Raw genomic sequence first — 15,083 nt, 5'->3', positions numbered from 1 at the left:
GCATGTGAGAAACCAAAGCAGTAACATAACTTTTGGGATGTAATGAATTATTTTCTTCTGTAGTGCCAAATATCTTGCCAAGACTAGGCCTGCAAGCAGAATCACACTGTAGAATAGCAAACTGTATCACTGAGACAGAGTTTAATCTAAGCAGGAGTGTTGTGCTCTGTTATGCATGTTGCTAGGTTACTCAGCGTGACGCTGCCATTTTTGTCTCACTCTTCAACTTGTCAGTGCTGCTCATACTGCAGAGGGCTTGGGAATACAAGGGGTTGTACACACAGGCAACACACAGAGAGCAGTTTTTGGGTAGATTCTATGAACTGCAGTACTTAAATGTAGGTGGTTTAATTATTATTTCTACATATGTAGAAAAGTAAAGAAAGTAAAAGAAATATTAATGAAATAGCGTAAGGCCGTGGAATTGTTCAAGCTGGGAGCTTTTACACATAGATGACATTGTTACCAATACTTGGTACCATTTAAGTTGTGATATTTCACAACAGGTTTAAAAATATATGCATGCTCAAGGTAAGAAATGCCCTGTTCATCTTCCTCTAAGTGGTGTCTCAGTGCATGCGCAGAGTTTCACTGTCTAGTGTTACTGTGTGCTCCAAAGTCTTGGAGAACTTGGTGAACAAACTGCCTTTGTGTTTGGGCAGTGTACTCTGTCCCTGAATATTTACAGCCTACTTTGGAGCATTTGTTGTTCTGGATAATGTTCATTCAATGACACAACAGTGACCCAGGTTACCAGTTCTGGTCATTGATGGCACTACTTTGTTAGTGGATTTTTGGATGTACTAAAATGAGCTGGGTTTGTGTGGTTCCCAGCTTGGAGCTTGAAAAAGCAGCTTTGTTAAATGATAAAATTCTGTGCTTGTGCTTTTTCCCCTCTTTGGAGAAGAACCAGAAGCATCCTCCTTTTTACAGTGTAATTCCCAAGCAAACATACTTATCTCTTCCATTATTTGCTTGCTTTTACTATGCATTTAACAGTACAATGGAGGCAAAGAAGGGCTGTGAGTTAATGCACTAGCCTTTCACACTCAAAGATCTGGATTCCAATTCTTTTAAGTCATCCTGAGTGGAAATAATTTTGGCAAAGTCTTCTCAATTCTAATGGAAAGTTGTCCACGTCTCAAAGCTATCACAAACTTAGGCAAATTTGGCAACCTTTTCTTAAGAGAGCGAAGTACATAAATATAAGGGAGCTCACATCAGAACTCTGATGGACCAGCAGATATTTGCTAGGCTGCTGCTGTGTTTGGTCACTGCTATTGGAATCACCAAACTCTAAAGCAAAAGATGTGTTCTCAACTGATAGAAATCAGTTTTATTAAAGCAAAGGAATCAGTTTTATTAAAGGATTCAGTTCATAAAAGCTCTGCCAGTCCATGCCATCTCCTGACCTGGGCTAACATAATAAGATTTATGTGTAAAAAGCCTTGTTGACAGACCCTGGAGATTGTCCATAGTAGTTAACACAGCAGGCCCCATTGCCCACGGTATAAAGTGCAGTGAGCTGGAATTAAAGTTCTGACACACCACTGGGGTTTGTTGTAAAATTTGCCATAGAAGTTAATCCAGAGCAAATGGACCCTGGGCCTAGACAAACACAAAACCTTGCCTGGTTTAGGGCTTTAGTTAGAGATCATATCCCTTAACTGAGCTCTTTCTCGATGGGCTCACATCGAGTTCTTATTTTCACCTTTCTTTTTATCCCATTCCCTAGGCTTCTTTGCATTACACACCCACAGTCCTCAGCCTGGAGTTCTCTTTGTTTCTAGGACATCATCTCATAAATTACTTCCCACTCATTGTTTCCATCCTCTCCATCCTGTAACTTTTCCGAAATCTTTGGCTTCCTGCTTAATCTTCCCTATCCAAATTCCTTATTGCCCTTTGTGTTTCCATTTGTGACACCATCATGTACTGGGATATGCAGAAATGATCCCAAACTATGTGTATTCATCACCTGCCAGAAAAATATTAATGTGCAGTGGTACCCAAAATAGAAATTCATTTGTTTCAGATGTCTTCAATGGTCTTGTAACATAAGGGGGAAAATAAAGCTTTTACATAAGGAATTGCTGTGGGTCTTGGACAATTTTAATGGCTTATTTTACTGCAGGGATTTTCCTTGCGGACTAAATGGGTCATGGGAATAGAAGTGAGACACAGTCTTCATTTCTAAGGGAACACAAAAGTTGTTGCTATTTGAAGGCTGCTAGTGAGCCTGGTGAAATTGTTTTTTGATGGGCTTTGGACAGTTCTTAAAGAACTGCTATTTGCAACCCCACAAGTACTGTGATAAAAATATTTGTCACTTCTATGCTGGCAGACTTGAGTGTGGAGCTCACAGCTTAGAGCTGAAATACACTGCAAAGCTCATGTGAATGTTGCTTTACTGCAACCAGCCCAGGGAGCGGAGCTGTTATTTATTATGACCACCAGATGCTTTCACCCCTTACAGGGCAGTCTCATCCCAAATCTGTTAGGACTACTGCTTGTGGTGGAAAACCTGCCTTCTAAAACACAAAGTAAAAGAAAAAAGGGGCCAAATACACCAGAACCATGTTTTATTTATCATTCATTAAAAATACCCTGAATAATCACCAGTGTCCATCAGCACAGCTGTGCCTTTCAGTGCAATTCCTCAAACCAGATTCACTCTGCAGAGAGGACCTGTTACGTACCTGTCAAATTCTTTTGGCTTTCACAATAATAGGGGATTTTTTGAGTTTTGGGCCCACCAGATCAAGTAGATCAATCCACTTTGGAGGCAGCAACTCTGTTGGTAACTGCCAACACTCACCATGGGCCATCTTCTGCCCACTTGCCACACACAGAGGAAACCTCCTGCCCACATCAATAACAGTCAATAAGAACTTGGAACTTGATTGCTAGTGGTATTAACAGTCTTTAAAAAAAAACAAACATAAATGCATTATAGTCACAGTCATTCCAGTCTGTTCAGTGTTAGATTGGAAGCTGATAAAATGAGTAGGAAAAAAAAAAGAAGATATCAGGTTGAACATTTATTATTACACATTTTAAGCCTTTTAATGTTCCTTTTCTCTGTCATCCTAACAGGGCAGAGTAAGTTGCACGGGCAGGCTGATGGTCCAAGCTGTAAATCAAAGAGGCCGCAGTCCTTGGTCACCTTCAGGTCAGCCTCACATAAGAAGGTATTTGATGCTTCTTTTTTTTCTTTTAATAATATGGATTTTGCAAAATAACTGTGGTAAGGTAAAGAATGTGAGGTAAGCAGATAAGTTAAAAGCATGGCATTCAGAAAGAAATGTGACCTCTGCTGTCTGAAATTGCTACAGAACTTGCACACTCAGAAGTATAAACAACCTCTGAAATTACATTAATTTTAAATATCTTTACATTTCCTTGTCTCCTCCTCCTCCTTTCTCTGTGGTGTTCACTAGTTACTCTGTATCTCAAATTACACTATCAACTGTTGGGAAGGCTCTTGCCATTTGGGCTTTTTAAAAATATTTCATGTGATTAGGATTCTACCAGGAACCCCCATCTTCTGCAGCTTCTAGGAAGTGTTCATTTAATAACTACATGCCAAAGAGGTTTATCAGATTTACATTAGAAATATTTTAGTATTTTATTATTTAATATTTCAGTTCAGTTTCTTATAGGGAATTATGAGTCAGAAATAAAGTATTAAACTTATCTTTGGTGAGTTTACAGTTTCTCCCATATGAAGCTATGGGTTATGTTTTTGGACCATAGAAGGGAATTTTTCCCTTCAAATAATTTTTTTCTTTGCCCAAAGCATTTATGAGGCTGTTTAACACAGCTTAGACAGCTTTAGATTATACAAAAAAGTTGCTTTTGGTTATCAGGCAGTTTCAAGTTATCAGGCAGTTTTGTTTCAAGGCAGTGTGAGGGCTCTGGTTTCTGGATTCTGCTGTAACAAGGCATGTGTTTTGCTTAATGCTTCCAACAGCCACAGAATCTCAATATTGCCCAACGTATACCGAGTACATGTAATTACACAGTCAGTGTACAACCAGGAAAGGACTTCTGTAACAGTTAGTACTGTACTAGTATGTAATGTAGAACTGCTGCATGTGAAAGAGGCTCTCTTCCCCCTCTGGTAGCTATAAAGTGTTAGGAAGTGAGGCTAGTTGGTTAAAAGATCTTGTCAGTCTTATTCCTGCATGGAACAAACTGCAACCCTGAAAGCATTTCCCAGCATTTCTCTGAGATGGCCACCAACTCCCTCTGCAGTGTCACCTTGTGTTAAGCCCAAAGCGCAGAGTGCCTCTGGAGGGGAATATGCTGCCAGGCTGCTCTGTGAGAACAGCACAGAAAAGGCTGGGACTACCTGCTGCAGCATCTCCAGTCACTAATGCACTTAGCACCTTCAGGTAATGGGTAAAAATGGAAAGTCCACATTAACCCCTGAAGGAAAAGTCTGCCATGAAGAATCAGGTTTCAGCTAAGTCAGTCGGTGCACACGGGATGACAAAGGGGAAAGACCTTTAAAAGCAAAGATGATGGGAAGATAGGTAGGGGTGAAAGCATCAGGCAGCTGCCACTCCTGCAGCTTCCTGAAGGATAAAATGTATCTCTCTTTTTGTGAGGGACAGAACCTCAGGTAATAATGGAGGAGCCTCTTTTCAATCTCTCCAAATGCATTCAACATCCAAGGCCACTTCTTGCTGGTATTTTATTTTCTAATGGAGACAGGCACTCAAGCAGCTGCTATTGCTTTGGGTTGGGTGTCCAGTGAATAATGAATTAGAAATAGGGGATTTCTGTTGAGCAGTTTAATGAAAATTAGGGCAATTATTGGGGATTCTTATTTCCTGTAAAATAACCATGTTAAGGGCTTATCCCATTATCTTTGCTCTGGAAGAGCAGTTTCTGTAAGCACTCAGCACAGAATCTCTGTTTAGTGACTTCTCACTATGCCCACTGGAGGGTTCACCCAAGACTGATGAAATGGGAGCACATAAAACCTTCCTAAGACAGAGTCCTGCCATTGGCTTTTCTAATGTAATATCCCAAATTACTGTTCTCCCATATACTGTGGTATTTGTCATGTCTATTGCCATTGACTTTTGATAAGTAATATTCCTATGGCACTATGATATTATTTCTATAAGATTTTCTGCTTGAGAATAACAAAACTATTTGTTTGCTTCTTTTATTACAAGTGTAATTATTAGCTTAATGAATTTTATGACTTGTTACACTGTTGACAGGCTTTTTCCTGAAGTATATTTAATCTCTTACAGAATGTGTTCTGGCAGAACTCTGGGGTTTTATTTTACTTTTAATGTATTTTTCTGAAATTTGCTTAGCTGACAAACATCACTCTCTTAGTATCACTTGATGTGGGTGGCCACTTTTGAATTTTTTGATGTGTACAAAGCTTGGATTCAATCCCTTAGATGACAAGGTACTCAACAAACATTGTGTCACCTAAGCATGGCAGCCAGAGTCCAAAATAAGTCATAAAATACATGAGATTTAAAGAAGATTTTAAAACTAAACTTTCCTATCACCCTGCTCTCAATTAGGGGATTAATTTGAACTTAATCTCCTTTATTCCAAATTAGTGATAATCCTCAATGCCAGTCATAAAGTCTTCTTCATCTTCTTACTCACTGAAATTCCCAGTGCATTGTACTGTACCAACCCACAGAGTCTCCACTGGACACATTGAGTACATGATGTCAGTTCTGCTGAAACTGATCTCTGCAATGTGATGGCCACATTGTAACTCCAAAGAGCCCACAATGAATCCAAGTTATTCCAGTCTTTTGCAATTTGTCATTCCTAGACATCTGAAGCTACTTGGCTGTACTCATTTCATTATTTGTTTAAAACCACAAAATATTTTAGAATTGAAATTACCCTAGTTTCACCTCTCAAGGCAAAGGCTTAAAAAAGAGTCTGTCATTTTAGGGTAAACTTACAAAGAGATAGAAATGCAACATCTGTGTTCACAAATTCTTAACTTCTTTGTTTTCCATTTTATTTAACATAATTTCCTCCCACACACACCTCCCAGTTTTGACCAGTGCTGCCTTTTCCTGCAGCTGCAGCAGTGAGATGATGGCGGCTTTCACACTTCTGTGGTGCCAGTTCACCTGTTCGGCTCAGCTTCACAAAACCTTACGAAGCACCAGTTACTTGTACTTTGTTGGCATCTTATCAACAGGATGCTTATCAATAATGTGGAGGCAGATTTTGCTCAAGTTGTTTGCACTGTGCAGCACTCACTTGACTAGATACCTTAATTTCTAACTGGTCTTGCAGAACTCATTACCAAACAACATCACTACACTTGTTCCTTATTGCTCTCTATCTTCCATCCAATCTACCTGCATGAGGCATCTACGTCTCCAAAGCTGATCAGGAGCTCACCAGTTAAGGCTCAGAGCTGCTTATGAGCTGCAATGTTGGACCTACTGAAGTAGCTTTAGACATTTCAAGCGGCAAAGACTATGAGGTGCTCCAGACATGGATTTAGGCACCTAAAGAGTTACATGAGCTCTTGGTGTGTGCAGGGATGTCAGTCTGTGTTTCCCATTTCAGTATCCAGTCCTACATTATTAAGCAGTATTGAGTGATATCTATACAAACCCCCCAGCCCCTCCATTTGCCCTTAGTTACAGCTGACAACTGTGATGATCATTAAAAAGTCAACATTGAGCTATTAATAAGAGAATACCATAGCCAAGGTGATGCTTGGCCAATTCAAACACAGCAATATCAGAGACAAGGGCAACAACAGAGCAGGGCAAAATAAATCAAATTCAAGCAACTCTAACTGCAGCCTCAGTGGAGCAGAGCATGCAGCTGGAGTGTTTATCTCCCATGCAGTAGTACAGCGTGTTTTCCAAATGTGACCATTGAGGGTTTTAGGCTCTTTTATGTTGTGAATTATTTTAACTTGGAGAAATGACCTTGGGCAGTAGAAAATGCATATGGGCACCTGTACTGCAGTATGGATACTGCAAACAGTGGCCAAAACAAAACACTGGCAGAAGTTAACAGGATGTGGGATTCAAATAAGAGAATTTCACTGAAATGTGTCATTGATAAAAGAGGTCTTTGGAGGATATTTGAGTGGCTCCTCTTCTTTACACAGGATGTTACTGTAGGCAGCAGCTGGCTCCAGAACAGAACCCACTGGAGCTGATCAGGCAAGGACAAAAATGGACATAAAATTTTGCTTCAAGATTATTTGATTACTAAATCACACAAATGGAATCATCTAATTTAAATAGAAACAAAAATCCAGTTGAATGAGGAATCACTTAGAAAAAGATTTGATGGATTAAATTAAAAGCAAAGAATAGCCAATGCTGAAAATGGATTAAATGATATCATGGAAGCTTTAGGTGATTGATACGGTATCAATCCGTGTATGGGACAGGACATTTATCAAACTGTTTATATTAAAAAAAATCAAACAAAAGAAACTAGCAGCCAAAGTTATTATCCCTATTTCTCACAATTCAGACTCTCATTGTTTCAATTCCACAGTTTGGTGGTGTTGAAAATATTCAAGAGTATCTCATACAAAAAACCTGTTAAATGAGGAATAAATATATCCACAGCAATTCAATACACAGAATTTTCTGTACAGTCTTCACTAGTGCAGAACAAGAGAAGATAAGTCTGATGTGAAAGGTCTCTTGTCAATTGAGATGAGTTAGCTTTTAGCTGTTATTTGCTGAAAGGGCATCATGACTAATGAACAGTCCATGTACTTTCTGGTGTAATCAGCAGCAGTGAGGGGATTAAATACACAGGACACTAGAAATGGGGAACTAAAGCTACATGCTAAGGCCTGCCAACTTATTTTACTCGTAGTTCAGTGATTTAAAGACTAAACAAAAATACTATCATTCATAAAATTAATTAATATTGCAAGCTATTATTCTGTAGCAATATTTTTTATAGGTCATAGTTTGTCACAAGATGTGAATTAAATGAAAGTAATTAAATAACTGTAGTGTCATAATTAACTCAGTCTGGGCCAAATGCTACCAGTGCGTGTGTGTAAATATGGGGTGATTATGGTATAGGTTAAAGAAGTGGTTTAAAATTCAAACCAGCCTTATAAGTGATTATGACTCTTCTGATTAGCAGAGAAAAAAAATAATTTACCTTTATTTCATGTTATTTTAAGACCACGATCTCGATCAAGGGACAGTGGTGATGAAAATGAACCAATTCAGGAACGATTCTTCCGGCCTCATTTTCTGCAGGCTCCTGGAGACCTGACTGTTCAAGAAGGAAAACTATGCAGGATGGACTGCAAGGCAAGTGTCATGCAGAGGGTAGCAGCAGCCTTTTGATAACATCAGCTGACTCAAAAACCACATTGGTTTCTTTTCAAAGCAGTTTTGCCTATTGGCAGTTTCAGCTCCTGTTAGCAGGGTAATTAATCTCATTGCTTATGAGTGAGTAAGTGGACAATAAAAGTTTCCCTCCCGTCCAATGAAAGTGCTTCAGGCAAATCTTAGAGCTCACAGTAAACTGATTTACAGAATTCAGCTACACTGGGGTGTGGAGGGAAGCAGCACATACTATAAAGACAATGTGTTTCTATATTTTAAGTCCTTTTACTGCTTGAGTTTTGAACCCCTGTTAAAAATTTCAAACAGTATAAACCTGATTTATGACTCTGCTGAGCAGAAGTAATTCAGGCTTAGGTGACTCCTGTTTACTTTATGCTGACCTATTTGGGAGAAGCTGTTTGCTCTGAAGCAGTCTCCACAGCAAGTGGCACAGCTTTCAAGAGTGCAAGACTTGTCCACACAGACCCAGCATTAACTAGTGCAGGTGATGCTGTCACCAGGGCACACCTCAGTGGAATGCAACTTCAGAGGTCAGTAGTCAGCTAACATCTTTTTGTCTGCAAGTATTCCAACAAGAAGTTAATCTAGAAAGGAGTATCTTCTCATTCCATCTGAAGAGCAAACAATAAAAAAGACAAAAGGTGTCACCCTGCCTTTTGTTTTGCAATCTATTATTATTTAACTTCTAGCCTATCTACACACTGATCTTTTTTCAGTCGCGCCCATAAGACATCATGGAATTTAGGGAGTTGGCCAGAAAGTTAAGTAAATGACTACAACTGACTCAATGTGTAAATCAGGACAGAATTAGATCTTGAAATCTTTTGGTACACTTGCAGTAGCAAACTAAACCAAACTTCCTTGAAGAAACAAGTCAAGACTCCTCCAGTGTTTCATGTGGCTAAAACAATTTCCCACTGTTGTCTTTACACTCAAGGTTAGTGGATTACCAACTCCAGACTTAAGCTGGCAGCTCAATGGCAGACCAATTCGCCCCGACAGCTCTCACAAAATGCTGGTGCGCGAGAACGGGGTGCACTCCTTGATCATAGAGCCAGTCACAGCCAGAGATGCTGGAATCTACACCTGCATTGCCAGCAATCGAGCTGGTGAGAATTCATTCAGCCTGGAGCTCACTGTTGCAGGTAACATCTTTGTGCTAAGCTTTCAGACTGAGCAATGCCAGGATAGCGTGAAAAAAGGAGGCATGAATGATATCAAATGACACATTGAGGGGTCGAGGGTAAGAAAAGGAAACCTGGCAGTAACAAAAGTATAGGATATTTATAGGTGAGCTATTCATGTTACATTGTGGCATAAGTTGTCTGGCATGTAATGTCTTTGCACACAGTTAAGAAAAGGGGGCTGCTGGCCTTGAGGCCACAAACCAGACTATTTCCCTGGATGTTTCTTTGTAATGACAATCTGTGCAGACCCACGTCTACCCCTGGGCAGCCAATGGCAATGCCTCGTGCATTTCACAGCACATCAGACTAATGCCACTGCAGACTTCTGGTACAGCAGTTCCTCCTTCAGTTAAGTCTGTGCTTTTGTGGAATATGGGGGAGCACTTTTTACCAAGCATAGTGCAGCCAGTTTATCTAGTTGTTGTGCTTTACATTTCAATTATTTTAAGACAGAATCAGCTTTTTAGCACTCACTTTTCCTCCTATTAAAATGATGATGGGACTGTTTTCTTCAGAGGAACCAGGACTGAACTTCTTGATTAATGAAGACAACACTTATGTTTCCTGCCACTTAGGTCTTTCATAATTGTTTTTGGCATACTGCTGAAAGAAAGGCTATGTTTTCATAGACAAATGTCAACATAACCCCAATCTTTATTTTCACAGCTAAGGAAGTACAAAAAGCACCTGTATTTATAGAGAAGCTTCAAAACACAGGTGTGACTGAGGGATTCCCAGTGCGACTGGAGTGTCGAATCTCAGGGGAGCCATCTCCTCAGATATTTTGGAAGAAAGAGAACGAGTCACTCACATACAACACTGACCGAGTGAGGTTAGACTGGCTTAGAATAACCTCCCCATGTGTAACTTCAATGATGATTTATCCTGTAAAACAAATAAAAACCTAAAAGGTCACATGAACACTTTGTGTAAAGGGCATCTCATAAATATTAACTAGTGTTTGTAATAATTTATGACATTTACACAAACTTGCAGGCAGCCTGGTGCCTGAACCAGAAGTAAAATGTTACTTGTTTTCCATCATTAGATATACACAACCACCTTTGCACTCTAAGGAAGAGGAGAACTAGTTTTACTCTTCCTGGATCAAAACTACAGAAATTTGCTAGTGAAAATCAAGGTTCCAAAGGAACAATCTGTGCTTTTCAGCAGAAACTCTGATTCATAATTCTGCTGTACAGTTAAGCAACTAAGATTCAGTATTTTATATTTTAAGATCTTCCTCGAGTTTCTTTATCCTTTCCACAAAAAGTCTGGGTAAGATCTGGTGTTCCTGCTACTCCAGATGTCTTAATCCATAATCGTGAAAGAAAAGTTACTTCATGTGTTTTTTCTTCTTAGTTTTCAATCCAGGATATTAAACTGCCAAATTGTCAACCATACTCAAGGCTTTATTTTCCACTTGCTAAGTTCAGACGAAGTTCCATTTTAATTAAAATTTTAATTAGACTATAATCAATCTGTAACTAAGATTGGGTCAGTTTATAATGCCATTTTAAAACAGCTTACACTGGGTTGTGATTTAAATAGTAATTTTCTACTTTTCTTTTGATTAGCATGCACCAGGATAACTACGGCTACATTTGCCTGCTTATTCAGGGAGCTACAAAGGAGGATGCTGGCTGGTACACTGTTTCAGCTAAGAATGAGGCTGGGATTGTGTCTTGCACTGCCAGGTTGGATGTTTATAGTAAGTGGCTTCAATTTTCACGATCATATTAATCCCCCCAAAAGCAACAGTTCTACAAGTTTTGGGTTGTTCACAGAATGGTTTACATTGGTCTCTCTTTCTTTTGTTTATAGTTTCTCCTCAATAGTAAACATCCACTTCAAGACAACAAATGCTCTGTCAAAGTATATTTCACCATCTTTCAGACACCTAAAGCAAAACAAGCTTGCATGCTTTCTGGTTTTGCTTTGTACATTAAATATAGCTAATTAACAACAGATAACAGCATGATCATATGATTTTTGTGGATCATTGTTACTATTGTTTTGCTGGCACTTCCCTAACCTTTTGTATTCTTTTGTACATCAGTCTGTAATACACCTGTGACAGCTACCCAAAGTGTAGTAGATGTTTTTATGGCTTTCTGCTTAATTACTCAGCTTGTTCCAAAGCAGCCCCATTTTTTTAAAGAAATATCTCTTACCAGTCTTCTCATAGCAAGAATTAACTGGGAGGGGGACCTCATATTCTACTGATAAAGGATGGTTTCTGGGGTGGTGCTGGAAGTGGGAATTGTGAATAAGAGATTTGGCTCAGAATTCTTCAGTATAGAGGGGGTGGCAATGGCAACAAGATAATTTCATTTTACATGCCACAACTCACCCTAGAACAGGCCTGTTACATAATAGGAGTGCACAGAAACAACCTCCTTGCTGTCACCCTTCTCAGTGGCACAAGGAAATAGAAAACAATGCCAAAAAGTAACACAGACTGTTGTATTTACTTACCAGATTGGAAGGTGAAACTAGATGCTGAGAAAAAAACCCCAAAAAACAACAATGTGAAGAAATTAAACAAATTTACCTTTGATATAATGGTTTTCTGCTTCTCAGAAATTACTATCTCCTTCACAGAAGGTTGACTGAGCATCTGGCACACTTAGGTGCACCACTCAGGAAGGCTAACACTTGTTCTTTCCTTTTCAATCTCTAGCTCAGTGGCAACAACCCCCTCAGCAGACCAAGCCAAAGAAGGTGCGGCCCTCAGCCAGCCGGTACGCTGCTCTCTGTGACCAAGGACTAGACATCAAAGCAGCTTTCCAGCCAGAAGCAAACCCGGTGCACCTGACAATGCAGCCTGGCCTGGTAGAGAGTGATGATCTGTAGATTCAACTGCCCCTTCCATCATTTTCTTTCAAAGCAGAAACACTGAAAGCCATTGCCTTGACCAATGATACTCCTATGTCACTTTATGCAAGGGCAGACACCGTCATGTACAAAAGATAAACAACAAACACAGTAATCATATATTCCTTATTCATTATACAAAATTAGAAGAATAGATAGATTATTAATAGAAATGTACACATTGCACAACAAATCACATTCACCAGTTCCTTAACCTATGTTGCTTCATAACCCTTTTCATAGAGGCCAAAATGCATCAGAGAGAAAGATTTTTCACTACATACCTTCGTAAGCAGTAAGTAGATGCTACACAGTCTTAATGGTGCAAGATGTTTTCTTCAAGGGTTATCAACAGTTTTAAAATGGCTACACACATTCTGACAGCTACGATGAACAAGTGCAATATTATAAGAATGAAACAGGAAGGGACAAGGAAAAGAAATGTAAGCAAATGCTGTATCTCTGCAAACTGCTTTCTATTCAACCATGAAAAAAGAATCTTTCTTTCAATGCTGTTAGTATGGACATCAGGACCCTAACTTTCAATTCATTTGTGTTTTTCCTTTTTGCCATCTCAGAGGAGGCTTATTTACAAACATACAGCAATGACAGTCTAAGCAGAAGTAATTTTACTTCAGCAGGCCAACAAAGAAGAGTTGACACATAGTAACAATCTACTCCAGATTACACATTGGTAACTAGATGGGAAAAAAATGCTGATAGTATTTTTAACTGCAGTGAGTTACTGCAAGGGGTGGGAGGGACTGGGCAAGAGGTTGAAACTGTCTGGATTTCTGGACAGCAGTGTGTAACCTTGTAATACTCCCATTCAAAATTCTGAAATTCTAAGGTGAGCTGAAAACTAGGGAGTGTATGTATGGAATGTTTGACTGTTTAAAGCTTGTGTAATATGTATGAGGATTTTAGAAATGTATAGCAAGTGAAAAATGGATTGAAACAGAAACTACACTACAGATTTAAGTGACAAGTATACACCACAGGTGATAGTTTGCAAATCTGAGGAAGTAGAAAATGAAGATAGGCAAAAAATTCCAATTTGCTTTTTGTTTTTTCTTCTTAATATAACATGTCTCTGGTAGATTTTATTTTTTCCTTCTCCTGACTGCAGGCAAACATCAACTCTGTTGAGGGGTAGAGTCTGTGAACCATAGGTGAAAAGCCTGAAGGCTACTTACAGAATGCAAGGCAAATCCATCTGGAAGTGGAGCCCCACTTAAGTCACACCTGACTGGGTAGTTTTAAATTAGAACCAAATGAATTTCAGTTGAATGGGAGGGCGGGAGAATGGATGGAAAAATTACTAGGCCTGACAAGGAAAATGAGTGTTTGATGGTACGAGCTACGATCCTTTGCTAGGAAAGGAAAACACTGTATTCCTTATATGAAGCACATATATGGTATCTTTCATTATTTATAATAAAAGTGTTGAAATCTTTTATCTCAGTTCATTTATTCAGAAGTCCTGTACTTAGGGGTTTGTTTGTTGGTTTTTTTTTTTATTTTTTAATTTTGTATTGTGTACACCATATATTGCATTACTGCTATACGTGTATTGCTTTGTAAGTACACAAAGTTTGTTTTGTTTTTTAGTGACTAATAAAATTTAGCACACAAGGTAGTACTTTTCTGGTACAGGATATGACTAGTAATGGGGATTGGTTAATCCAGATTAACGTCAGTCTGTCAGGTGGGAATAATCTGATTTTATTCTAGAAGTATGTCATATCTTTTGCCAAATTTTCCTCAACTGTGACATGCTAATTTACTTTTTTGTTTAGCTTCACTAGCATTATTTTGCCACTTTTTATTTGTATTTATAAAAATGTATTATCATTACTTTGGACTGTTGTGCTGATATAATGTGGGTTTAGCATCAATAAATATTACACAAATAGAAAGTTTTCCTTCTGGTAAAGATTAATAACTGTTTCAGTACAAGCATTCAACTGTAAGATTTGGAAATTTTAAATATTATGAATACAGATTAAATGAGGTCTATATGCAGCATCTAAAAACTACTAGAATTTATCAGAATAATCTGCTTGTGACCTGGAATCTTGTTTAACAGAACAGAGGAACATTACTCATAAATTCTGAGAGACTTTTGCCAAATAGAGGAACTGGAAGATACTTTTTTTTTTAATAGGCTAGAAAATATGCAGGTCTGTTTTGTATTTCTAATAATTGCAATATGTCATCACTTACAACTGATTCTAAGCAAAATACATGGTCTGAGCACTGGTAAATTAATTTAAGAGTAACAAGACAATATCAAAATTGAATTTAAAAAAAAGTCAGATTTACTTACAAAATCCTGACTGTTAACTAGTTTCTCCTTTTTCCAATGTGGAGATACCAGGAAAGATGCAACCTTATCCATTTTTTCTTTTGGGTTTACATTTCAGGCATTGATCACTACAAACAGGCTTCTGTCAGCAGTTAAGTGAGCACTGACATTAATGGTGATACTGCAACTGAAGTCACTGGAGTTGTGTCTGCTCACAGGAAGTTTGGCTTGGGCTTGGGATCTAAAAAACTGAGACTTGTTGAAGATGAGGTCATCATCACTTTTCGCCTCTGTATATATGTACAGTCACACTTAAGTAGTAAATCACATCTCTAAGCAGCAACATTGTTTTTATGAAAA

General features: G+C 38.6%; 1 protein-coding gene across 9 annotated transcripts in view; it reads left to right on the top strand.

Annotated features, from left to right (window-relative positions):
- The window catches only part of PALLD (palladin, cytoskeletal associated protein), a 183,930-nt gene extending 169,596 nt beyond the window's left edge, over positions 1-14,334 (top strand). For all 9 annotated transcript variants that reach the window (XM_031057202.1, XM_031057296.1, XM_031057345.1 and 6 more), the window contains 6 exons: positions 3,097-3,191; positions 8,180-8,312; positions 9,289-9,496; positions 10,205-10,370; positions 11,116-11,249; positions 12,222-14,334. In XM_031057202.1, the coding sequence (XP_030913062.1) occupies positions 3,097-3,191; positions 8,180-8,312; positions 9,289-9,496; positions 10,205-10,370; positions 11,116-11,249; positions 12,222-12,394 (909 nt within the window). In that variant the 3' untranslated portion in view covers positions 12,395-14,334. The remainder of the gene's footprint in view (positions 1-3,096; positions 3,192-8,179; positions 8,313-9,288; positions 9,497-10,204; positions 10,371-11,115; positions 11,250-12,221) is intronic.
- Positions 14,335-15,083: the final 749 nt, after the last annotated feature.

This window comes from Geospiza fortis, unplaced genomic scaffold, assembly GCF_000277835.1.
Source record: "Geospiza fortis unplaced genomic scaffold, GeoFor_1.0 scaffold40, whole genome shotgun sequence".
NCBI classification, from domain to species: Eukaryota; Metazoa; Chordata; class Aves; order Passeriformes; family Thraupidae; genus Geospiza; species Geospiza fortis.
The sequence above is the reverse complement of the archived record's forward strand: the minus strand, read 5'-3'. Positions and strand labels throughout refer to the sequence as shown.